The sequence below is a fragment of the Lissotriton helveticus genome, chromosome 3_1, assembly GCF_964261635.1.
Source record: "Lissotriton helveticus chromosome 3_1, aLisHel1.1, whole genome shotgun sequence".
Taxonomy (NCBI): domain Eukaryota; kingdom Metazoa; phylum Chordata; class Amphibia; order Caudata; family Salamandridae; genus Lissotriton; species Lissotriton helveticus.
In genome coordinates this window covers 161489262-161516036 of record NC_136061.1, presented here as the reverse complement: position 1 = coordinate 161516036, position 26775 = coordinate 161489262, and the positions used below count along the sequence as shown (strand labels likewise).

Sequence of the window (26775 nt, the reverse complement as noted above, 5' to 3'; positions counted from 1 at the left end):
AGAGACCTTACAGATTCTGGAGGAAGTACTATACGAGAGCGAGTGGGAATTCCACACCCCTCAGCATGTAGTACTGGAATGCTGCCAATTAGCACTGTGTGAAAACTTCTTCCGTTTTGAAGCAACCCTATACAAACAACAACATGGGACCAGTATGGGCAGTACATTTGCGCCGAGCATAGCCGGACTGTACGTCCATCAACTGGAGAAAAACAAAATACTAAATGAGAGAAATCCCCACAGACACCAAATCCTACATTGGAAACGCTATATCGACGATATTCTGTTGATATGGCAAGGCACAGAAGAAGAAGCACGGACTTTTCTAACTTGGCTCAACACACAGGATCCCTTCCTGAAATTCACCTGCTCAATGAGCAAGACTGATCTAGTTTTCTTGGATCTAAACATTCATGCTGAGTCAGGCAGACTGATGACAACAACCCATTTCAAAGAGACAGCACGAAACTGCCTCTTGACCTTTGATAGTTTCCATCCTCGCCATCTCAAACAAAACCTCCCATTTGGGCAATTCCTCCGTTTACGCAGGAATTGTAGCACAAAATCTGACTACCTAACCCAAGCGGAGGACTTGAGCAACAAGCTGAGAAATAGAAAATACCCAAATAAACTGATCAAAGAGGCTAAGAAACGGGCGGCAAACAATAATAGGGAAGCCCTATTAGGACCTAAGGAGAGAACACAACCTGAGAACAATAAACCCATCTGTATCACTACATTCAATCAAGTTTCCGATAGCGTGTCCAAAATAATCAAAAAACATTGGCCAATACTCAACAGCGGCGGCCTAAACATACCAACCCCAATGTTCAGCCATAGGCGGGGTAAAAACTTGAAAGATTATTTGGTACATACCCGTCCCAAATCAATAACCCAGACAGTAAGATCCCAACCATTACCTGATGGTCATTTCCCATGTAACAACTGTAGTGTCTGTCATTTGACTTCCCCAACCAAAACTATAACCTTCAACAACACTACGAAATGGGAGCTCAAGGGATTTTCCAATTGCAATACCAGTGGAGTTGTGTATTTGATAACTTGCACATGCAACTTAAATTATGTGGGAATGACCACTAGAAAGGTCAGTACCCGCATAGTAGAGCACAGAAGTAACATTAGGTGCAAACGAGCCACAACTAGAATGACCACCCACTTCATTGAACAGAACCATACACCTAACGATCTGACCTGGGTGGTCATAGAGGCAGTCAAAAACAAAGACAACCTGGAACGAATCCTCCATGAGAAAGAGCAAAGATGGGTGTTTCGTCTGCATACGGACACCCAGGGACTCAATGATGAAATCCCATGGGGGGCCTTTCGCCCTTAGGCCAGCTGTAACTACGAAATGAACTGTGAAAGTGTAAACTAAAACCGAATCAATACTACTGATATACTGTCCCTCCAACCATGAATAAGTCTTTCCATAATAACACAATACTCTCCACTGCCTTCCCAAAGAAGACAGGCACTAGTCCTCAGACAAAATAACCTATCTACCCAATGTCCAAAATCCGTTTTCCTAAAATATGGTTAACCTTATCTTGCAAAACATCATTCTTCCAAGTTCGAATACCTGTGTTCTAAATTGTTTTATAAAAATGCCCCCATATCCAGCATCACTTTAAACTATTTTGCATCCTTTATCTCGGTATAATTCCGAAGCAACACTTGAAACTCTTCATCACTCGCGCTGAGCGCGATGACATACTACCAAGATGGCCGCTCAAAACAAGCGCTCTAGTGAACAGAGACGTCTCGGCAACCCGGAAGCTCGCGCCTTCTAAATATACCGCGAGGCCCGTTCTGCTTCAGTATGCGGTCGGGTGAGGAAGCACCAAGTAGTACCGAGCGGGTTTGCCGATAGGAAGTAAGTGTATAACGACGCTAGGTTGCAAGGATACCGGCAATTCTAAAAGGAAACATAGTAAGGGAGCCCGTCTAACTCTAACCTTGAAACTCCTTTTTCAGCAATGTTTCCACGAGGCGTTCCTGCCCTTGCCTAAGACCATGGGGTGTAATCAAACACTCTTTTATGTAAATATAACCATCTGCCATGTTATTACTTCGTGTGTATGTGTTGTGTGTCTTGTCAATAGTCACATTAAGTCTGTATGTCTTGTGTGTGAAACCACTAAACCACTTGATTCACAGTGCTTTATTTTTCAGCACCGGTTTGAAAACCAGCACGCACCAGTATGGTGCCCAGGGCACACCCACGCCCTAGATGAAGTGAGATGCATGTGAGTTGTTCCCCCCTTTTTCGGAAGGGGGTGTCTACCATTAAACAACTGTTATTCTCTTTTACAGCATTCCAAGTAAAATACAAACCGTATGTACAACTACACGCATGTTTTATTATCAACAGCGTTTAATATAAATAACTAGTATTTATTATTATAAACACTTTTTCATTTGAATACAGGAGTGGCAATACAGGGCTGGACCCTGTATGGTCCTGAAGAAAAGCTTAGGGGAGCTTGAAACATGTTGACCATAACACTGATCTAGCTCAGTAAAAGTTAGAACACAGTGTTACCCCTTTTTAAATTTTTTATACCACACTAGGAGCAAAATAAATTGTTGAGGCCCACTAGCACGGTATTTTTAATTTCACACCCACTCCACCATCACCACACTTGCACCACACATAGTCATCTCACAAAACCAGTGCTCCAGCGTAGTCGCCTTGTCGCAGCACGCCCCTTTTCGTAGAGAACTGGGATGGCCCCAATGATGAAGCATGTCACCGTGGGGCAACCCCGGTGAGTGAGGGGACTCTAGAAAGAAATTTTTCTTTCTTACATGATTTGGTACACACTGACTTAGTAAGCAGTAACCACACAATACCTATCAGGTCTCCGGACCCTTCACATAGGGTTCCTGTATTGCATATACTGACTGGAGGCCGACCTGGTTTGGTTTAACCTCCTTCTCCCTCTATTTTTTGTTTATTTAAAAATTGATGGCCACACAGTCCCCTTGTGTTGCTTTTTGACTGTTTCCCATCCAACTAACTCTGCGGACCATTAAGATTTCCCCTGCCCTGTCATAGGGGAACACTCTATGCCTTGCCAACCAAAACAGGCTTTTATTCCTGAGGTCCATATGTGACTCCCTCTGGCTGTTTTTAAGTTCTGGTACCCCTGTCAAAATTATCACGTAGGGGGTTGCGCTGGGGGTAGATTTATAGTAGGCTTGATCATTACTTCTGTCCTACCCACTGGACTCTCTCCCTCTGGCCCTTCTCTACTCTCTCTAGGCCCTATTTATTTTTATTTTGTTATTTATTTGAGTTTTATATAGCGCTGGCTAGACCCGGAGGTATCAGAGCGCTTTACAAAGGGTTCCACAAAGTTACAAAATTACATCAGTTACCAGTTACATCAGTTTCTATAAAAACATTTCGAGAGCGTAAAGACGAGATAAATGGAGCTTAGAAGAGAGAGGGTAGGGTAAAGTGATAGGAGGGAAATAGGGTGTAGAGACGAGGTCGAGTCTGCCCAAAGTCTGCCTGGGTAGGTGACGGCCGAGGGGGAAGTCCACACCCCATCTCCTCTATAGCTATCAGGTAGCTCCACCGGGCATCGGCCAATTAGCTAGGTCTCAATGGAAAAACATTTCAAAAGCATAGGGTATGAAAAAATGGAGCATAGAAGGGTAAAGGGGGTAGGGTAAAGGGGTGGGAGGGAGAAAGCGATGAGAGACGAAGGAAGGTCTGCCCAAAGTCCGTCTGGGTAGGTGACGGCCAAGGGGGCCATCTCCTCTATAGCTATCAGGTAGCTCCACCGGGCATCGGCCAAAAAACTAGGTCTAGCGCATAACATAAGGAAACATTGTGTTACAAATTACAAAAATGATCCCATTAATTACAAAGAGGTTACAAATTCAATACAGGAGTTATTAGTGACCATGAAAAACAAGATCCACAGAAAAAAAAGGGGAAAAAAGAAAAATGCCTGGGAGAGCAGGTAGTACACGGGAGGGAGTCAGCAGTGGAGAAAGATATAAGACATACGTCCAAGGTCCGTCTGGGTAGGTGGTGGTCATAGTGGTGTGCCAGACAGCAATGCAGGGAAAAGAATAGGGTTGCAGAGCTTTGAATCAATCCTGGTGGCAGCGCTCGTTGTCAACGGAGTCTGGACGTTTTAAACGGAGCAAAACAATGTCTCCTCGTCCTCCCTAGACTTCCTTTTTAGGTCGAGCTCTCTCGACCTATTGTCGCTGAGTTGCTCCTCAAGGGAGATAGACAGGTGCACGAGCGGACCAGGCTCTGTGGACGCGCTTACGCAGGCCCATACACACACACACAGACACAGACACAGACACACACACTCACGCACGCGCAGACAGACACACACACACACGCGCAGATGCACACACACACGTGCCAAGCCCCCCAAGCCCCACTTACCGTATCAGCGGCCTCAGCCGCCACTCCTGACATCTGCTGCCACCGGTCCTCTGGGCCATCCACTCCGTGGGCGCGGGCTTCTCGCAAAGACGGAAGTCCCGCCCCACGACAGCCATGAGCGTGCACATCCCGAAACCGGAAGTTCGGGAGAGTGCACGCTCAAGGCTTGTTACCTCTTGCAAGCATTCACCGCCGGAGCCATAGCGCATTTTTTAACCTCCCACTTTCCTGTTGAAATGTTTTATGTAATGCCGATAACATCACATAATATGACGTGACATGGACAGGTTTTAAACTTCAGAAAATATACCAGCATTCACAACCCTCTTCGCGTGAGGGTGATGATGGCGTGCACCGGGAGGAGAAGTGCTGCGTGCATGATTTCTGCTCAGCTGAAAGGAAGATAAAACAGGACAGTCGTCAAAAAACACAAGTGAAGAGAAATGAGGTAAGAGGGGCTTCTGTCCTCATCAGCGCCAACCCTCCCAGCTGCAGCCTTCCTGAAACATCCTCCTATTCCCTTTAATTACTTCTGCCATTATTACTGTTTTTCACGGAAGCGGCAGCCGAGACGCTGTCATTCGGAGCGCACATGCCACTGTGTGATTGTTTTCTCCTGTTGATTCCCATTATATGAAAAGGCAGTATTGTCTGTTTGTTCTGTGCTAATTCACTTCATCCACAAGAGCGCTGCAGACAACAGTGGCTCGATGTTTATTTAAAAGGGAATTCTCATGCCGTCTGTTAACTGAAAAAGACACTGCTCTAGCCTATCCCACAGTGAATATGTTCTGCAACTGTAAGCATTACTACAGTGCTTTCTACTGCTATGATTCTTCATCAGGGTCGGACTAGGACGAAAAATAGGCGCTGTCAGCATGTCCTGGTACTTAACCTTATATTTTTGTCTACCCATGCCTCTTCCTGTGCCATGCACTTTATTCTGCCACCTATCCTGGTGTTATTCCCTGCCCTTCCTTTCACTCTGCCACGCACTCTTTCCTGCCACTTAAACAGATGCGCAGGTTTTACAGTTGCTCCCGCCGCACTTTCCGTGCCAATACCTCGCTTAATTTACAAGGACTAACAGCAAAACATAAGGATATCACTTGTCAGCTGTCTGCATGACTCAAACTCTTTCTAAGATACTGAGATCTCCAGTGTCAGAGATGCTTCCAGAAACGATGGAAGCATGTACGGCGCTCCAGGCAAAATTGCACTTTCCCAGCTGGAGCGCTTCTAGTGCCCTGGAAAAAAGGGATAGATTTTGAAATTGGAATAGGAGAAAGTTAGCAGGGGGTGCGGCATTTGCAACCGATGGTCCTAGGCGAATGGATGAGGAGGGGTAAAGTGTAACTCACAATGATTTTTTTGTTTATATCTACAGAATATAGCGTGTACCTTAGGTATGTGGTGACTTTAAAGTGCATGAACTTGCAGGAGAGATACGGTATTCCCTCTCATGTGACATCATAAGCATCAGGAAATGTACACATGAAACAAACAAAGCCTTAGCCCAAGGGAACACAAATAGATTACACTTTGCTGGCTATTTGGTACAAAGTGAAACGAGAACACGTGGATAAATCACTGCTTCCCCTCGTAAATTGTCTGATTTTAGGTAACATTTTTTTTCACCAAAAATGATTTTCCTTCATTATCGGTTATAAAAGAACTCTAAAAAATGTGCTTTCAGAATGCCCAGACCCGGCCCACGCACGTCCCGCACTACAGGACACCTTGAACACTTTGTACAGCTGCCCATAATCTACCCCGTGTTACAATCAATCAACCCGCCTTCAGGTTCGCGGTATGATGGGGCACGCAGTCCTTGCCCCAGAGTTTCTCCTTTCCTCCGCGCATTTTGGTGTTTAAATTGACTTATGTGAAGTGACCACTGGTTTTGTCTGTTTCCGGTGCCAATTAAAGGTTTCTTTTTGTTACAATGCCTCAGAGATTTAATTATGACCTCAGGAGATGGACCTGTACGTCCATTTTATTTTTCTGCACTGATGAGGCTTACCCATCCTTGGATGCCAGCTCCAAAGCTGTGTGTCACTTGAACATTGTCCAAACAACTTGGGTGAAATCAGGTGTTTCTGATGATGGTGTTTTATGAGAAACTGGAGCAAGCCCGACACCCAGCTATTTGTGTGTAATGTGTCTCTCGGTTGAGACCAGAGCGTGCAAACTTACTCATGGTTGTTACTGATGTGGACCTTCATGAAATAGCACACATTTTGAAATCGTCCTATATGACATGTTCGACAGCAGATTGTATGCTTGTTTCTACTTAGCTCATCCTGTACCTTTCCAGCAGCTGGTCGTACCTGCTCACTGCTAGCCCGAGTGCTCAGCGCCTTCTAACTTGCCTGCACTCTAGGTTAATGTGCTTCTAAATGTGATTCTATAAAGCAGCTGTATAGCGCTTTGAAGCCGCTGCCTTTTATTGGAAATTTGGCTTATGTGTGGATCCTATTTATATCCCATCCCTGCTGCTTCCACTATGATTGTACAGAGCTCTGAAACCCATTTTGGGGTGGGTGTGCATGATATAGGCCATACATATATATGCAAATCAAAGTTTTCCTTTTTAAAAAGCTGCCAATAACTGCGTAATACAGAAAGAAGGCTAGATGTGATCCTGTGTTTTTTGTCTTTTTCTCGATAAAAGGTTTCACTGTGTCACTCTGGCTGCTCTCTCTGCAAGTTCAGCCAAAGTGCTTGAAGTGTAGTCATGACTGACCTAAGTACTGTTTTGTCCTTATGCCCTCATTAATTCAGGCGATCCCTCTGTGGCAACCCAAAAGTAGGTTGTGACGCTGCCCACAAAGCTAGCCCAGAGCTGGCTGATGTATGGGTGTGAAAAAGTTATCATCCATATGGCAAGGGAAGAAATCGAGGCTTACTTCAGTGATGAATCACTGTGTACCTCTCCCCTATGCCAAGGATATTTAGAGGAAATTATTGGTTTAGATACAGATACCTGGGCAATGGAGAAGAAGGGTTATGGACGCATGGTGGATTATGAATATGATTCATAAGTTGATCCGCCCGCCTCTTCTACAGTTTCTGTGAAGTCCTATTTTCTTTTAATAAGGTATGCCAAGACACTATAATTGTAGCACAGGAGAAATCTTTTTAGGCCCAGCAGCCCAAAGGCTGATAGCCAGGTGCTATAGCTTTACCTCCTGGTGGCAAATAGGTTTAGTCCTCCCATCCATCACCTGAAATTCTGGGCGTTTTGATGTCTTTGAGGCAGAATACAAATTCCTTTCCTACAGCCTCTCTAGACAGTCTAAGAAACTTGACACTTTGGCTCACACAGTTTTCCCTCGGACAACTTGGCTGTTACACACTGCTACTGCTTCCTGTCTTTAGGACCTTTATATCCATGCTTTATGAGGACTAGCAAAACGTTGTGGACAGTATGCCAGAGCACAAGAAGAGGCTATATCCATACCTGGTGAGTGATGCACTTGTTGCATCCAAACGCAAACTAAAATGTGGCTTTAACTGTAGGGACTGTGGCCCATTCTATGGTGTGCAGTTATCATGCTATGGTAACAGATGTGGGGGCATTCCACAGTTTTTAAGTCGGCCTGGGCAGCGCATGAGCTGCTCTGCAAGGCTTGCTGTATCCGTGTATGGAGTTGAAGCCCCGCTCACTCTCAGCCCATATCTGTCATTGGCTTGTGTCATTGTCTTTTGTAAACGCTGGTTTCTGATTCGTGAATAGGCTTGTCAGTCCCTCCTTAGTACCGCCTTGTCTTCATTTGTAACCTCCCATGAGGATTCAACCTCTTACTTCTGTTGTTACACAGTAGGTCTTATTTAGTCTGTAAGCACTATTTTCTTTAATGAGTTTCTCTTACTGCAGGCACCACATGCTTTACTGCAACATTCAGCACGCTATGCGCACTTTCACTTTCCAAGCAGTCCGGGTCAATGACGCCCACTTCTTTGAATAAGTCTCGCATTTAAAAGAGTTTGAGCTATTGGCATTGTAAATGACAGTGCCTTTTCATTTATGTGTTAATTATCAAAACAGATAAATAAAAGGCATTGTCATTTACAATGCCAATAGCTTAAACTCTCGCAAATGCGAGACCTATTGCATTGCAAATGCTTGTATTAGTCAGTGTTGTAGCTTGCTCCTCGTTGCCGTCCCGCCCCGGGGCGCGTGCAAAATTTTCGGCTTTAGGAACAAGACAGGCGCCATGCTTAATATTCATCAGTGAGATCCAGTGGGGCGTGGTTGCAGCGACGCACAGCCTCCAGGCAGCAGCCAAGGTTAGTGCCCTTGCATTTCTGGTGCTTGCTTACAGCAGTTTTAATATCTTAGAGTTTCTTGTTGCTCAAATAGGTGTAATTTCTATGATTTATATATGTTTCCCTTGTCTATATTGCTTGATTTTGCATGTAAGATAGTGTCACTCATAATCTTTTATGCATGCCCATTTAAAGTTGGTGCTGTATAAAAATGCACAAATTCTACTTGCCACAGCTGTAGGGGCAGTGGTTGTGTAGGACGGGACAGTGTATTTCAGCTGTGTCCACGCATATAAATTACAGGACATTTAAAGGAGCACTTGTTGTAGGTTTAGTGACCTACCTAATCCAGTGAGATTTTTCACTGAGCAGTTCAAAGCCGCAGCAGACGTCACAAAATAATTCTACTATGTCTGTTGTTGGTGGTTGTTAGAGGTTGCGGACTGGGGAAACAGGACTGTGTTTTTTTTCTCTGCACTGGAAGCCCTTTTATATCTAGTGCTGCACAGACCGTGCATATATATGTGCATTAATTGCTTATCCTATAAAATACTATTTATGTATGGACAACACTTTCAAAAGGGGCCTTTTGGCATTACATTTGTTTAAGGTGTTTCTAATCAAACATATGTTTTTAAGTTTGAAAAGCGGAAGCATCAATTGCTGATCAGAGATGGAGTATTTTTGGTATTTACACAAGTTTTATTTATTTATTTATTTATTTATTTATTTATTTTGTAGAGCGCGTAGTCACCCGGAGGTATCCCAGCGCTAAAAAATCTTATCTCCTGAGTACAGTGGACCAAGGGAGGGGGAGAGGGAAGGAGGGACAAGGAAGAGGACGGGGAGGGCGGAACAAGGAACAAGATAAGGGCCAGGAGTGATTCACTGTGGGAAGAGGTGGGTTTTGAGCTGTTTCCTAAACCGGAGGTATTGAGGTTCGAGACGCAGGGCTCGGGGGAGAGTGTTCCAAAGTCGTGCAGTCTGGACTGAGAAACGCCTTCCTCCCGATCGAGCTCTCTTGAATTTGGGGGCAACAATGAGGTTTTCGGTGTCAGAACGGAGAGGTCTTGAGGATTTGTAAGGGGCGATGAATTTCTTGAGAGCAGGGGGGCCTTGATTTCGTCGTAGTTTGTGGGCCAGACACAGGGCCTTGAATTTGACCCGCTCTCTTATGGGGAGTATTTACACAAGTTTGAGCTATTGGTATTGTAAATGCCAATGCGTTTTATTTATGTTTCTTTTTTAAAAACATGGATAAAAGGCATTGTCATTTTCAATGCCAGAGTTTAAGCTATTGACATTGTAAATGACAATGCCATTTATTTATCTGTTTTCAAAACCAATGCATGGGTGAAGGGTTTGTCATTTACAATGCCAATGGCTCAAACTTTTGCAAATGCGAGACCTATTGCATTGCAAATGCTTGTTAGGGTCAGGCTCCATACTTGGCAGATTCTTCAAGTAGTTGACGTCAGTGTCTTTAAGAAGAAGCTTTTCAAATAGGCCCCACTTGTTGCATTAGTAGCGGTCTCCCACATGCTTGTGGTTCCCATCACATCCCCGCGGTACTTAGATCACCGCTCCCCGGTTTGCACTCTACGCCACCATTTTGAGGTCAGACCTCGTCCCGCAGTGAACGGCACTAAGTCCCAGAAATGGGTTAACTCGGCATACAAGACTTACCGGCTGGTGTATTTGGGCATATGTTTAGGAAACTGGTGCTTGAAGGGCAAATCCAGGGCATTAGATGACGTTTTGGGGCTCTGTGAAGTCGTTACCCATGATCGCCGCCATTTTGAAGTCAGGCCTCGTTTCGCAATCAGCAGCACAAAGTCTCAGTCTATGTGTGTACTTGCTGCACAGTGGGCTTTCTGTCCTCTTTTATCCACTAAGCTGAAATATTCGCAGTTTGTGCCTGACTATTGGATCTTTGTATTCAGTGGGGAATCTGTTTTTGTTATTCATTAATACACCCAGTCCCTTTTCTTTGAATTAGGGTAACTCCCTCATGTGTTTGTGGTGTTGGCATGTGAAGTCTTTGTGTTTAGATGCATCTCGTCAGGCCTCCGAAATCCAGGATAAGCCTTTAGAGATCCGTTTGGTTTTGGCACCAAGAAGTAGGCTGAGCACATACCTTACACCTTCCCTGACAGCAACATAGTTTCTATAACTCTTTTCCACAGCAGGTCTGCAGCTTCCTTTCTTAAGTGTATCACGTCCTTCTTGCTTTGCAGTGTAGCCCATGGTTGGATGCTGGGAGGTGTTTTTTCTATGCAATATCCAGTTTGGATTAGGTTTAGTATCCTTTTGTCTGAGGTAATGTTGTGTCATTTCCAGAGGACCTAAAAGTGTTCTCTAAGCTAGAGCTTAACACCTTGATGACTAAGTCTTCCACTCGAAGCAGACGCCATGCTGGTATACTGCAGGAGGGATGTATGACATTACAACGCATGCATTTACATCGCATGCCTTTACAACGTAAGTATTACAACACAGTCCATTACAACGCATAGTGCTTTGGGGTGCTGGATAGTGAATAGTTTAATTTACTATTCCAACTCCAGTCCCCGTGGACACTAGGGAAGGTTATTGGATAGTAAATTAACCTATTCCCTATCCGAGATCGCCCCCCAGAGCAATGCTTTGTAATAGTTTGCGTTGTAAAAGTTGCGTTGTAAAGGTAGTGCGTTGTAAAAGTTTTGTTGTAAAGGCTGTTCACCGATGACAATATATGAATTGAGCCCTGAAGAATTCCCTGGCAGACGAAACATGTTAGCTACTGTTCGATTGATGTGATTTTAAGAAAAAATAGATGAATAAAGATTTACTGAAAGAAGAAATTATCTGCTCATCTGTTTAATGATACTAAATTATGACATTGTTTTAAGTTATAAATTATGCACAAATAGACACAAGTCTCACTATGTACTTATAACAACTTCTGAAATTGAGTGCTGAAGCACCATCTTGCCTGAACTATGGAACGTCTTCTGTGATGTCAAAAACGAACATGTTGTAGTGAAAAAGTAACACAGCATTACATTGCTGACATGTGTACAACCCCTCTACCACCTTCAAAGAAAAGGCTGATGGCTATTAAAAATTAAGGCACAGCAGTACCCCCAACCCCCACCAAACATCAATAATGTAAAGCATAATTTAAATGAAAGGACCACACTCCAGAAAAACATTGTATTTGGGATAAGAACACTTTATTAGTGGCTTTACAGATCAATCAGAGAAAAGGTTAGAGTAACCTATTCCGCAATTCAAAAAATAGCTTACAACTGTCACTAGGGGTATATTCCCTCCATTTCATCCAGGAATGCATTTGTGTTCAATGTCATTGAAAAACCAAACTTCCCACGTCTTTTCACATACTTTTAAACACTTTTCTGCCATGTACACATTTCATGTCTCCGTTCTCTTCCACTTTCCACTGGCTGTCTTTGCTGTGGTATTTCTTCTTTTTCATAAGTCATTATACTCTTACTCCACTCCTTCCTAGGGCTCCACCCCTCTTTTTGCTTTTGTTTGTACTCCACATGGTGTGTGCTGTGTTGTCGTTCCCAACCTCGCAATTAACATTCCTTGGTGCTGTGTAGGTAGTATGATCTTGTGTCCGGTGTACACCTAGACTTAGTGCAGAGGTCAGGGTGGTTTTGTCTCTCGAGGGAGTGAGGTCATCGACCCGACTGGGGTCCCAAAGACTGGTGAAGTCTTGGTTCCTAGGCATCACAGGCATGTCTGGGGGTATCAAGTTTGCGCTGTCTACCTGGCTGCTAAAATCAATCCCCCTCAATAGGGTTTGTGTGGTGTTAGTGCATATGTGTGCTTGCCTAGCATCCCCCAATGCTGCCAGATTATGTATACGATCAGCTAAGGGGGCAACTTCTTCCTTCACAATTGCTCTAAATTGGGTCAATAGATCTGGCAACATGTTCTGCACCAAAGATGAATATACCGAAACTATTTGAGTGTTGGCAGTAGATTCTATGATTTCAACGGAATTATCCAAGGGCTCCACACTAGTTGTGGGCCTCGCTTTGGCTTTCTTGCTTTTGGGTTCCCCTCACTTACTTGCTTGTGCTTCCCATTCTTGCGTTTACTAGGAGCAGCACCCCCCCTTCCGGGTTGCAATTTTTGGTGCAGCTTCTTGTTGTGGGGATGGCGAGGGGACATGTACTCTAGGTATTGGGGCTGGGGTAGGGGTTTTGGAAGTAGATACATCTAGCAGTGGGAGACAAAGATCAGGGTTAATGACAGGCGCCTTTCTGTGAGTTCTATTTCTGTTGTTACAGCACCTATAGCCCTCTGTGGCATTCTATTGCTTGAGGTTGGGGGCAGTGGGGAAGAGGGGATTGCTTAGGGACAAAGCAGTTTAACATCGCGAGTGCGTTTCCCCATTACTGAACCTTAACGGACCCACAGTGTAACCACCCAACTAGGAGCCACAGAACAAGCGACAAAACAAGCAGCAAGCCAGAGAGCATACAGGGAATATCATTATTGGATAAAGTGGGAAAAAGATTTCAACCTGACCATTTTCCCCACCCCTTGGAGTCTGTACTATAAAAGAATTAAGAAAATGCGAGCTAGTCATACAGCAAACAAGATAAAATTGACAGAGGGAGCACAAGAGCAGCTCAGTCCACTGCTGTGGGGGAATGATGAGCAAAACGGTTGTATGACACTGCAACGCGGGCTATTACCACGCGTGCCATTACAACGCTGTTTTTACAATGCAAGTCGTTACAACGACTTGCGCTGTAAGCGCTGGATAGTGGAATAGTTTAATTTTCTATTCCAACTCCAGCCCACGTTACAGTAGGGAAGGTGTTGGAATAGAAAATTAAACTATTCCCTTTCCAACAGCGCCCTCCAGCGCAAGTCGTTGAAACAACTTGCGTTGTGAAAGCAGCGTAGTAATGGCAGCGCGTGGTAATGCCCGGGTTGTAAAGGCTGCTCACCAGCAAAACTCTTCCCTTGAGATAGTTAGGAGACACTCTCCTGATCCTGATCCCTGCTGCAAATACTCTTCCCTGCGATCCTCCTGAACAAAGTTCGACACGGCGCAAGGGGTCTAATAAAAGAGTGAACCAGCAAAGTCTTACCCACAGTTTTTCAGCAGAAGATAAAAGTCATGGGGGGGTGGCCCTGCCCTTCCTCTTCCAGGCAACGACGGGCCTGCCCGTGCGGCGGTGGTTCTCAGCGCTTTTTCAAGCGCTGCCTGGCTCCTCCTCCCTACTGGGAGGGAATGCAGCAGGAGGTTATAGGGCTTGCAGTCCCCCAGCAACAGCAATGCGCGTCCCACACCGTGCTTGTTATTTGGTGCTTTTTCAAGCACTGCCTGGCTTCTTCTCCTCCCTCCTGGGAGGGAATGCAGCAGTAGGCTATGGGGCTTGCAGTCGACCAGCAACAGCAACAGCAAGGCATGTCCTGTGCCGCGGTGGTTCTCAGTGCTTTTTCAAACACTGCCTGGCTCCTCCTCCTCTCTCCTGGGAGGGAATGCAGCAGTAGGCTATGGGGCTTGCAGTCCCCCAGCAACAGCAGCAGCAACAGCAAGGCGTGTCCTGTGCCGCCGTGGTTCTCGGTGCTTTTTCAAACGCTGCCTGGCTCCTCCTCCTCCCTCCTGGGAGAGAATGCAGCAGTAGGTTATGGGGCATGCATCCCCCAGCAACAGCAAGGCGCAGGAATATATGAGCATCAATATCATGCTTTGAGCCTGATATCTAAGCACTTTTCCACACAGCTGCAAGCAAGCATCAGCGGTTGTAAATTACCCACTGATGGATTACGGAACCAACTCAATATCTTATCAATGTGTCCTCCTGCATCCTCCTCATCACTTTGTACCTTGGCACATGTGAGGAAAGCAGTTTATTATATGGTGTGGTTGTGCAATCTCAATGTGTCATAAACTAGCTAATCTGTCTTGGGTCCAGAGAGGCTCGTTTGCAAAACCTTAATGCAGATCTGGGTAGCTGCAGCTTTGCTTAATTAGGCTTTGTCAAAAGAACAAGTGTGAAGCATTTAGAAGTACAAAAACAGCTGAAAAAGAAAAATAAACGACACAAAGTAAATCTGACACCAATGTATAAAAATAGGTCTAATTTCTATTAATTTTTAGACATCAAACTGAACAAAATCCACTAAAGATATAAAATATCAAGCAAATAATACATCACTGTCTTTCATTCAAAATCACTGTCTTTCATTCAAATTGATAACAAGCATTGGCAACTACCACAGTTAGTGGATACTTGGGAAACATTTGAAAACTTTTATGACACCGAAGCTAAGGGGGATACTTCTGATTGTATGAAGCAAATTAAAAAGCTTTTGTAAAGTTCTAGACTACCACCTCCAGCAGGTAGCAAGTCACAGGGGACAATGAGGTTTACTTCTGCAGTTTCCTCGTAGTCAAAGCAGTCTCCAGTCCAGTTCCAAGTTCTACAATGCCGCCAAATTCTGGGACAACCTTCTACAGCACATCAGGACCTCCCCATCTCTACCTGAGCTCCTCAAGAAACTGAAGATCTGGCTATTCAACTAAGAGCTTGATGGCTTTCTTATCTACTCCAGTGCCTGGATACCTCTCAGGCGATAAGTGCCCAATACAAATCCTCGTAACACAGCACACCACATTAATATGGCCTACATGTCAGCACTACTTCATCACCAGTTCAGCAGTATGTGAAACTGTCTTCCTTTGTTTCTGTCTTAATTGTGTTTAAAGCCTTTTAGCCTTTTCTCTCTATCTTTGTGCTGCCCCTAACACTCAAAGCACGTCTTCTCATTTAGACTTTGGGGTATATTTACAAGCCCCTATCGCCACCACAACGTCAGTTTTAAAGACCTTGTGGTGGCTATAGGGGCTTCACCTTATTTACAAGGCAGCGTAAAGCCACTTAATGTGGCTTAATGCCGTTTTGTGAATAAGGCACCCTTTAACGCTATACTTAGCGTAAACGGGGCGGGCAATAGGTGTTTTGGTGGGCATTCCACAGCAACAACTATTGATTTTTATGCTGCCCTATATTTTACAAGAGGAGCGTAAATATGGCGTGGAGCCAAAATTAAGACCAGGGAAAACATGGTCTTACCCTGGTGCAATGAGGAGAAATGTTTAATTTCTCCTAGTTTTTGCTGTTTCTCCTTCTGCTGCGTTGTTCAGCACACATAGAAAAAGCAAAAGGCCACTGATCGTTTATGTGTAGGAAGGCGTCTCTTCCTGTACATAAACAATCATTTTAAAAATGACATTTTGCTACTTCTATGTGCACTGCACTAAGCAACATACATAAAAAAATACAAAACGCCATTTCAGAGTGTTTATGTGCAGGAAGGCACACCTTCCTGCACATAAACAATCTTCCTCTGCAATGCAGACACCCTTGCACTATGGGGAGCTAAATTTAGCGCCAGTGCAGAAGGAAAGCAGGGCTGAACCTGTCAGACCTGTGTTTCAGAAATGGCGAAGCGGGTCGTTAAACCAAGGATGCTAATGCTGCGCTCCTCCACTTCCTCATAAATATATGTTCCTTTGTCTCTTCAGAATCCTGTCTTCTGTGTACGCCTGTCTTTCTCTCTTTTTTTCTTTCAATGACAGCTCCACTCTGATTGAACAGGAGCTTTACTCATTCCATTTGCAATTCAAATTTCAGTTGCTAGACTGCAGTAGAGATTCTTCCATAGATATAGTTTAGCTAATCAAGAAGTTTGAACCCAGACCATCATATGATTAATGGACTCAAGGTTCAGAAGGAAGTTAACATTCTGCTCATGAATGTTAATTGGGTTTAGGATTGGGTAGTTACCCTTAGCTTATCCTTTGATGCCCCTGGCCTTGCCCTTCCTACTGTTAGCTTCATGGATTATAAACACGACAGACAGAAAAACAAGTAAGCAGGAGTCTGAGAGTCCCTTTAGTTTCTGTATATTTTACACCCTTTGCCCTTTCACTTGTCCTTTATTAGCAAACAGGAGACTGTTTACTTGCTTAAAAGTGGTACAGGGGGCCAACTCTGTGATGGGTGTGTGTGGAAGTAAAAGGATGTACAATGCCATGTCTGCTACCTTTGGTATTTTAGTGAATCAATGTTCATATTTCTACTTATATCTTAACTTTGACTGGACCCTAAATAAGAGAATTTCACTATGTGTTCAGGTGGAGCTCTGGTGTCATCATGTACACTCTCCTGGCCGGATTGCCTCCCTTCTGGCACAGGAAGCAGATGCTGATGCTGCGGATGATAATGAATGGAGACTATCACTTTGGCTCCCCCGAGTGGGACGATCGCTCTGACACTGTCAAAGATCTGGTATGTATTGATCTAATAACCCTAAACCCACACAGATATTACATTTTGTCGAGGTGCCTGATGTTGCCGTCAGCGGTCCTGCGAAAAGGTCCTGCATCTAATGGCTTGTCTGTAAATAACTCTCTCCAATGCACATTAAGCAGGGGAAACCTCATCCTTATGAAGTAAGAATCAGGATCATTTGGTTCCATTGACTTCCAATAAATTATGCAATTTGGTCAATTTTCACATCTGAGGCTGGATACACAATAGATGGTAAAGGGAGGGGTCAAGATGTAGCTGCATGAAGCCAACCCTTATTCAGCAAGAAAAAGAGCAGGGGTAAGGTAAAAAGAATTGTCTAAAAACAATTGGGAGGTAGAGGCCTTGACACCGCTGCCTTAGCAGCAGCCCATCTAAGAGGTCTCCACCATATCATCGGGGAAGTTTCAGCAAAATTGCTGACTGTTGTCTGGACTGCAATGTAATAGTAGTGTGGTAGGTGAGATGGCATTTTGAAAAGCGAAAGAATCTATGTCAGTGGCTTTTGGGGATTTTTGGGGGGATTGTTGTTTTTCCTTTCTGGAGCCCCCATACTATGCCTGGTGATCTCAAACGGGAAAACAACAGCCTCGGAATCCCCACCTTCCATAGGCCAGATCTGTTGACAACATGACTTTGAATGTCCTGTTTTGCCTGGCCTATCTCAAAGGAGTTTCAGATGGTGTCACTGGTTGGAAATAAATCAGTTTCTCGGCCTCTAAACAAGGCAGGGGAGCTGTGAGGCAGGTCATCCACTGATTGTTAATGATGTTTCAATACCTCACACCCTTAATGTCTTCTTTATAAGGCATCAATGAAGCATCTGTGGCAGGTCATTAATCTCATGTAACACATCACACAGTCCTTCACTGCCAATGGAGAAATGTAAAATGATTTGTTAAATAAGCTAAGTAATTTTTAAATAACTGTTATAGGGAACAAAATAAGCAATTCAAAAACTGCATTCGCTGGCCCTTGCAGAGATTACTTATTTTACTAAGGTGTTCAAAGGAACACTATTGAAATGAAAATTAGTCAAACACACAAAAATATTATCAGTTGGTATGTTGTTGTGAGTGATATTGTGGGCAAATAAAGAAAACAGCAATTTATCTATAGCCATTAATATTTGAGGGGAAAATGATGAGAAAAGTATGAACATTTTGGGTAATCTAACGAGAAACTGAATTAGCTCTAGAATAAACATTTAAAACAAGAGTTTACAACAAATCTTTTTAAGATCAAATCTCTTAAGTCAGCCCTCCTTTCACTCCTCGTATTGGAAAGCATAGCCATCGTGGTCTATGAAGGTAGGAAAATATGTGAAGGTCCTATAAGTAAACAATGGCAGATTGCAACATGTGATGAAAACTAAACTTGTTAGCTTTCCTACAACACTATGATGAGGTTGACAATCTACTTCCAAATTTGAGAACATATTAAGATCTATTAAGGTTAAAGGTTGGTTGAGTCTTTCCCCAGATTTGGAAACCTAAGATGAGTGATCTAGATAGATCTTATCCTGCTTTGGAGAAATATATATATTTTGTAATCCAGGCGACTGCTTAAGAATTGTAATAACTTGAGAAAAGGTAAGGAGAATATTAGGAAAAAAGAGAAGGTTGCTAAGTTTGCTATGCACCATAATTCAACAAATCTTTGAGTAAAACTCCCTGTAATGTTCTGGGTGGAAAACATATTTAGGGAAGATCATCAGTAACAGTAAATATTTTGATCATTTTCATCCTAGATTGCACGACTTTTAGTGGTTAACCCTGAAAGGCGATTTACAGCAGAAGAAGCTCTTGCTCATCCATTTTTCCAGCAATATGACGTGGAAGAAGTTCGCCACTTTAGTCCTTACAGGAAATTCAAGGTCTGTTCTTAACTCATTGCTATTATCTTTAAACGAAGTTTCTATTTTGTTATTGAATTAATTGAACAGTTATCTGAGATTCGGTCTGATTCTTCTGTTTTAATTTATATTCATTGCCATTAGTAATACCCACAAGATTTTATTCTATTTTGGTTTTATGTTCTAAATGAAATTTAGTTTTCAATATTGATTTTCAAAATAAATGGCCATTTACCATGTGTAAGCCCAACATAGTGAGTATTGAAAAACCCCACAGACTAATGAAGTGCTGAATGGTATTGAAGGGCGGCCCTCCGGGCTCAGTGAGCAATATTTATTGCTTTTTATGAATTCCTTTCTTCAGAATTTATTATAGTATATTCAGACTACCCCAAGAAAAAAATAAGGTGACTTCACAACACACCCAAACCATAGAATAACGAAATAAAAGGGACCTATGTGGAATGTGTGAGGACAGGGAGGGGCATGTGGAAGTGGGGGTGGGTTATAGGTTGGGGAACATTGTTACATCATTTATTTCTTTGAGAGGGAATAGTGCTTAATCAATTGCATTAGAACAAGCATTGTATATGAGGATTCAAAAATACAGCAAAGAAATGGATTGTAGTTGATAGCATTTCTGGCAAAAAATTGTTATCTGGTATGAAACAAAGTGCATTTAAAGAAATCTCCACATTAAGTGAGCGAGGACTCAACAAGTTTGTTATTGATCCTGATGTAATTTGATTATATAAGTTAAGGATCTTTCCATAGGTTTGGAAATCAGTGTGCATCATAAGATTGTAAATGTATATAACATGACTAGGGGTTGTTTGTAACTGTTTTCAGGAAAGTTGTGGTTTGATATGTTTCTGATATGCCGGGCCCATCATAGAAGCATTGTTTTAATTGATCACATGGCATTATGTTATCTGCTCATGTTGAGGTAGCATTTTTGACTAGTTGCAGGACACAGAAATCATATTACTTGGGCTTGATAAAAATATCTTTAACTTTTTGAAAATTAATCATGAATACCATTTCAACATGTTAAATACATTTTAAACAGATAAAGCAGGGCTTACCACGATACTGTTGTTTATTTTGTGTCAGTGTAGTTCAACACAAATTTTATAGGGCTGGGTCCAGGCTTAAGGTTCAGAATCACTGACTCTAAGTGCTCTTACCTTCACTTTATGTAAATGTGTCTGATCTGGCATTGATACAGCCTTCCTGACCCAACCCTAATTTAAGGTCTTACTATGTTCCTTGAAACACAACATTGACTTGTATCCCTCTTCGTTTAGGTGGTCTGCCTGACAGTGCTGGCATCGGTTCGGATTTATCATTACTATCGGAGAGTGAAGCCGCTCACGAAGGAGATCGTACTGCGTGATCCATACGCACTGAAGCCCATCCGGAAACTGATCGATGCCTGTGCCTTCCGCCTCTATGGACACTGGGTCAAAAAGGGCCAGCAGCAGAACCGGGCAGCCCTCTTCGAGAACACCCCAAAGGCCATCCTGCTGTCTCTAGCAGCAGAAGAATTATAACTATGGCCTAACCATGAGTTGCCTCTGTAGGACTCTTGTACAGTTTCAATAAGCAGAATATTTATTGCAGATTTTTAATTTATTTTAACCAAAATATGGTATACTTGTTCAAATACATTTATTCACCGCATACAACATAGTCAATCAAAGACTAACCTACAGTTTAGGTTTTATTATTGATAAGACAATTTACTTTCTGCAAAGTGTGAACATCCATGGAATGTATGCCAAAATGTTAGTGTTTAATAAGTGAAATAGCAACTCCTATTGCTTACTTTATATTGGCTATGACCCTTCTGGCAAGTGGGCTTTGGTATCTTGAAGTGAAGTGAAATGCAGCAAGCACTGGCAAAGCCAATACATCTGTATGATTTTAGATTGGATGGATGTTTGTTGTAGGCACTGCAGTGCTGGATATAATAATGGAATACATTAATTAGCGGCTAGGAATATAACACATGGAGGAAACTGAGTTTTCAGTATAATTGTGGCTTATGTAACAGTAATAAAGAAAAGAGAACTTTTTTCCTCACACTTAGATAGTTCTCATTTTAAAAGTGCTGCTTTTGTTATTATGGAAAAAGAGCTAATATAGTTTACTCCTAGATTTGCCCTTGTATAATGTTGGATTTCAAATAAGACAGACGGACAGCCAGTTTGAAAGATTGTTAGGTGGCCCGCAGTCTGTCAGAGCAGCAGAGAATGTTATGTCTACCATTCTGACTAACCCCTGTTTACCTAATCTAGAGATTACCACCTGCCCAGCAATCATCTTTGTGCTTAGGAGTCTCCACCATGGAGGCTCTTGTAAAGGCACAGAAAATTTTGTGAGGGGCCACCATGTTTCAGTTAGCAGCACACCAAATTTATTGTTTTTGAAAAACAAATAATTAATGATCCAACAGTGTGTGAAATTCAAGGTAAAATGAAGAATATGAGACTCCAAGTAACAAAAGTAGTTATAAGTTTATTCCAGTAAAGTGATCCCATCCATCCAGCAGAAGATGTCAGTTGCAACGGACAGCAGAAGCATCATCACACCAGGTTCTATCACCATGGTGCACCTTTAAACATAAGGAAGATGTCTGTGGTCATAACATATCAGTGAATTAAGTAACAGTGAATTAAGTAACTTCAGAATGTCACACACCTTCCCCCTATATACACAAATAAAGAAAAGCAAAACAAAGGAACATTGTGATGAATATATATATATATATATATATATATATATATATATATATATATATATATATATATATATATATGTATATGTATATATATATATATATATATAAAAATACCAAATTACATCTGATAATCATTAAGCCTCAATGGTAACCTGGGAATCCTCTTGCTTCTCGAATCACCATAGATTCCACTATCCATGATTGGACTCAATCGGGAAGAAACTGAGGAGGATTTATCTTTACCAACATTTAACTTACTGTTTTTAATAACCACTACTCTGTTAAGATTCCAAATGCAGGAATCTTCAGTTTTGATAGCATTAGTCAATACTTTGATTACCCTGTGAGGTTTCTGAAACAAATCAGCTGTTTTCCTAGCAACTGGAGCTCTAATCATAACTAAGTCACCCAATTTGACATTGGTTACCTTCACAGCTTTTCTTTGCTTTTCTTTGATCATAGTTCATTTTGTGTGCTTTTATTTTGTCACATTCTTTGAGCTTCCAATCACTATCAGAGCTTTTCATACCTCTTTTGAATTCTACACCATTGATCCAAAAAGGAGCAACCAAAGTGTTAGCACTTCTTCCTTTAAGTAACTCAAAAGGAGTACGACCAGTTATGGCATGAGGTGTAACTCTGTAAATTTCAACTTTCCTGATTACCTCCTTCTTCCAATCCAGACTATTATGCTTGGCTAAATCAATGGTTTCATTTAACACCCTGTTGAAACATTCCATCATGCAATTGCTCTCTGGGTGATATAAAGCACACTTCTTATGTTTGATGGAACACTTCAACAAGGACTCCTCAATTTCACAGGAGACCAATTGTGTTTCATTATCAGTCAACATGACACCAGGTAACCCTTCTCTCCCAAAGACCTCCTTAAGAAACTATCACATGCATGGTATCAATGTACTTGGTGATTTTTACTTCTGACCATCTAGAATATAAATCAACCAACACAAAAACATTACTCTCACAACCATTTCCACGAATGGGCCCTAAAATATCAAAGGCTAATTCTTCCCACAGCTTCTTCGGTCTTTCCCTTATAACCATAGGTTGAACCCTTGGCTTCTGACAATTTTCACTCATACAACAAGATATGCAATCCCTCACAAATTCTTCCACCTACATGTCCATTCGTGGCCACCGATATGTAAGTCTAAACCTCTCCTTAGTCTTAGACATCCCAAGATGACCCTCATGTGCCAACACAAGAAGTTCTTCACGCATTGTGGTAGGTGGAACTAATCTAATACCCCTAAAAATAAGACCTTCGATCTCAGCTAATTCATCCTTCAACAGTCAATATTTTCCACACTCACCTTTAACTTTCTTATCCCATCCCTTCTTGAGAAGAGAGGTTAACTCAAGAAATTCTTTATCTTTGACACATTCTTCTCGCCATCTGTTTTCTTTCATTCCACCAGCCTCAATGGTACAAACCCATTTATCAATATGATCCTCCTCAACTTCAGTCTTATCATCACTTTGTACCACCAATCGTGACAAAGTGTCTGCAACACTATTTCTTGCACCTGGCAAAAACTCAACTTTAAAGTTGTATCCCTGAAGTGCTACAACCCATTTGGAAATTCTCCCAGAAATAGCATCTATACCTTTTTTATTAAAAACCTGACACAGTGGCTTGTGATCAGACCGTACTTCAAATTTCACACCCCACAGCAAATTCTTGAGTTTCTTTATCGCACAGGGTACAGCTAGGGCTTCTCTTTCAATTACAGAATAACGCAGTACTGCACCTCTGAGGTTTCGCGATAGGGATAAGATGACATTCTCTGTGTCTCCATCTTTCTGTTTTAACACACCACACAAACCTTTCGTGCTGCCATCGGTAATGAGTACAGTTCTTTTAGTGGGATTAAAACTTTTTAACTTGGGGCTACTTTTGAGCATACTCTTAATTGCAATAAATTTCTTTTCACAATCATCGGACCAGATGAAATTGACACCCTTGCATAATAATTTCCTCATATTCACACACATCCGAGCAAAGTCCCTTATGAATTTGCTATAGTATTCTGACATTCCAAGAAATGTCATTAGTTCCTCCTTATTGGATGGAGAGGGAAGGTTGTGAATGGCACTTACAAGTTCAGCCTTGGGTTGTACACCTTGCCCCGAAATGGTGTGTCCGAGGTAATCTATGGATGACCTTTTGAATTTACATTTGCCAATCCTTACAGTTAGATTGTATTCCTGAAATTTCCTAAAGACTTCCCTGAGTATCGTATGGTGCTCTTATTCATTCCTTCCATAAACAAGCAAATCATCGTGATGCATTTTTACACCTACAATGCCTTTCAAAGCCCTTTCTAAAGCTCTTTGAAATACAGACGCTACAGACACCAGACCAAATGGTAATCTAACAAATCTGTAAGTGCCAAAGGGAGTGATGAATGCTGTTAGGTCTTTGGACTCATCTTCCAATTTTATCTGATGATAGGCCGATTTTAAGTCCACGGTAGAAAAAACATTTGCACCTTGTAAAAGCATTAACATGTCAGATATTTTTGGCAATGGATATTTATCAATGATCACTTGTTTATTCAATTCTCTTAAATCAATGCATAGGCACAGATTTCCATTCGATTTTCGAGAGGCTACAACTGGCGCCAACCACCTGGTACCTTCCACTTCCTCAATTATACCTTCTTTCTTTAATTTATCTAGTTTCCTTTCATCTCATCTCTCACTGACAATGGTACACTGCAGACCTCACAAGCTATAGGTGTTGCTTCCGGAATTAATCTTATATTATGAGCATAAACTTGTTGACACCCTATCTCATCCTTAAACTCTCTCTTTAGAAGAGTGGTAAAGTCACTATCACAATCTTGAACCAATACATCATTGACTCTAAAATCTTCTCTCAAAATAATGGGAGGATCACTGTTAGGGTCCAACATTACCCCAAGATCTCTCTGGTGAAACCAACTGAGGATGCTGTCTCCTTTATGTGAAACATATATTTTCCCAGTGGTATACCTGCCACCATACTCTATCAACCCAGTGAAATAGCCTATTAACTTTATAGGTTCACCTCCATATGCAGTAGGTCTTATATCAGCTTTAAGTAGTTTTACAACCTTAGCGAGATTGCTCATAAAAAATTGTCTTGAAATAATTGTGATTTTCGCACCTGAATCTAACAAGACTCTATTAAGCTCTCCCGCCACCTTTATATTATCCAGAGTGCCAGTTTTTTGATTATCTGAGACTTGGCCAACAACTTGTCCGCAGTAACAATCAGAGTCATTGTCACTATCACTATTGCTATTATCTGCAACTGCAAGAACCTTCCCCTTGCTTTTCTTAACCTTGGAAACTGAAGTAAAGTGCCCTACTTTTTTGCAATTTATACAAGTTGACTTGAGTCCAGGACATTTCCTATCATTAGGTAAGTGATTCTTACTCCCACACCTGTAACATTTGAGTTTTACGTCTCTCACATTTTTTCTGTCCCTTTGTCAAAGTACCTCTCTTATACTCTTTTCCTTTTGAATTAATTTTTACTGACTGAATGATATTATCTTTGTTCTCATGTTTAGTAATAATATCCACACATTTCAAAGAGTGCTCAATCTGTTTGGCAATGGATATTACCTCCTCAAGAGTCGGTACATCTTTTTGCCAAAGGTCTCTTCTGACCTTTTCAACATTACACCCCAGCATGAATTGGTCCCTGATTCTTTCTTCCACAAGGGCACGAAATTTACACGAGGATTTTAACTTCCTAAGTGCAGCCCATAGTTTTCAACTGACTCTCCTTCATTGTATGTCCTCCTACCAAAGTGATACCGTTCAAGAATAGTACTCACCTTAGGTAGATAATGCCTGTCAAGTTTCAGAATGCAAATTTCATATTTGTTTAAGGTTTGATCATCCACATCAGGCAGGTGATCAAACACCTCTTGTCCTTCAGAGCCGAGGCAATGAAGAAGAAGAGCTGTCCGCCTCTCAGCACTAAGAATGGTACCACAAACTTTTGTGTACCTCTCAAAAACCTTTTTTCACTTTTGCCATTTGATCGCCAGGCATGGAAAGAAAAAACGGAGGGGTTAATACATTCTGCATGTTTGCAACTTAAAAAAAAAAAAAGAGGCAGAATTATAATTAAGACCACTGGTAACAAAAGTATACTGTAAATTGTGACAGTCAGTAAATAAGGTTTGTTCACATAGTATTGAAACCAAAGATGAAAAGTTGTATCACAATATACTAGTGGTGAAATGAGCAATAAACATAAGAACACCAACAAGTTTGTTTAAAGGTTCCTGAAATAAAGTAAATGTTAGAAATGTCCCTCTTTTTTTTAAACAACCAAAAGATAGAGAAAAATAAAGATGATGTAATTTTTGTGCTAAAAATAAAATGTTAGTACAAAGCTATAATACAGCCACTAGATGGCACTGTGGTATAAGGTAACTGTTGTAACCTAAGTTAATGCTCCATCCTCTCCCTTGTTCCCCGCTTCCCCCCCCCTGCCTCATTCCATGTTGGTATATTCCCCTGGGCAGCCAGGCGTTCACTGTGGAATGTTGACACAGTGACCCGGGCTCCCAGGTTGACAAGCTGACGGCAGTCTGTTGTGCTTTACCTGACAATAAACTATCTTGCACAAGACCCTTTGCGTTTCTCTCCACTACATTTCTTGGCGACGAGGAGGAGGAAACTGGGCCAGGGACAGTGACTGCCGTCATCTCCACGGATGCAAGCAACAGAGGCATTGGGGCAACTCTGGCACAGAGGGAGGGCAGCAAGATAAACGTGATAGCCTTCGCATCAAGAACACTCACATTGTCTGAGAAAAATTACTCGACCATAGAGAAGGAGGCACTAGCTGTCTATTGGGCCATTTGCCACTACAAATTTTTCATATGGGGAATTCCGTTTGAGGTGCAGACTGACCATAAACCTTTGGTTTCCCTGTTCACCAAGAAAGACATGGAGAGTATGACGCCAAGGATAGCCAAATGGGCAGTGGGTCTACAAGCCAACAATTTCAGAGTATCCTACATACCTGGGCAACAAAATAGAGTTGCAGACTTCCTATCGAGAGCACCCGCAGAAGGAGAAGAGGAAGAGG

The 26775-nt window shown here is 42.2% G+C and overlaps 1 protein-coding gene across 1 annotated transcript in view; it reads left to right on the top strand.

Annotated features, from left to right (window-relative positions):
- PHKG1 (phosphorylase kinase catalytic subunit gamma 1) overlaps positions 1-21000 on the top strand; it is a 222700-nt gene extending 201700 nt beyond the window's left edge. The window contains exons 8-10 of the mRNA XM_078683552.1: positions 16884-17037; positions 18809-18934; positions 20221-21000. Coding sequence (XP_078539678.1) covers positions 16884-17037; positions 18809-18934; positions 20221-20466 — 526 coding nt within the window. The 3' untranslated portion in view covers positions 20467-21000. The remainder of the gene's footprint in view (positions 1-16883; positions 17038-18808; positions 18935-20220) is intronic.
- Positions 21001-26775: the final 5775 nt, after the last annotated feature.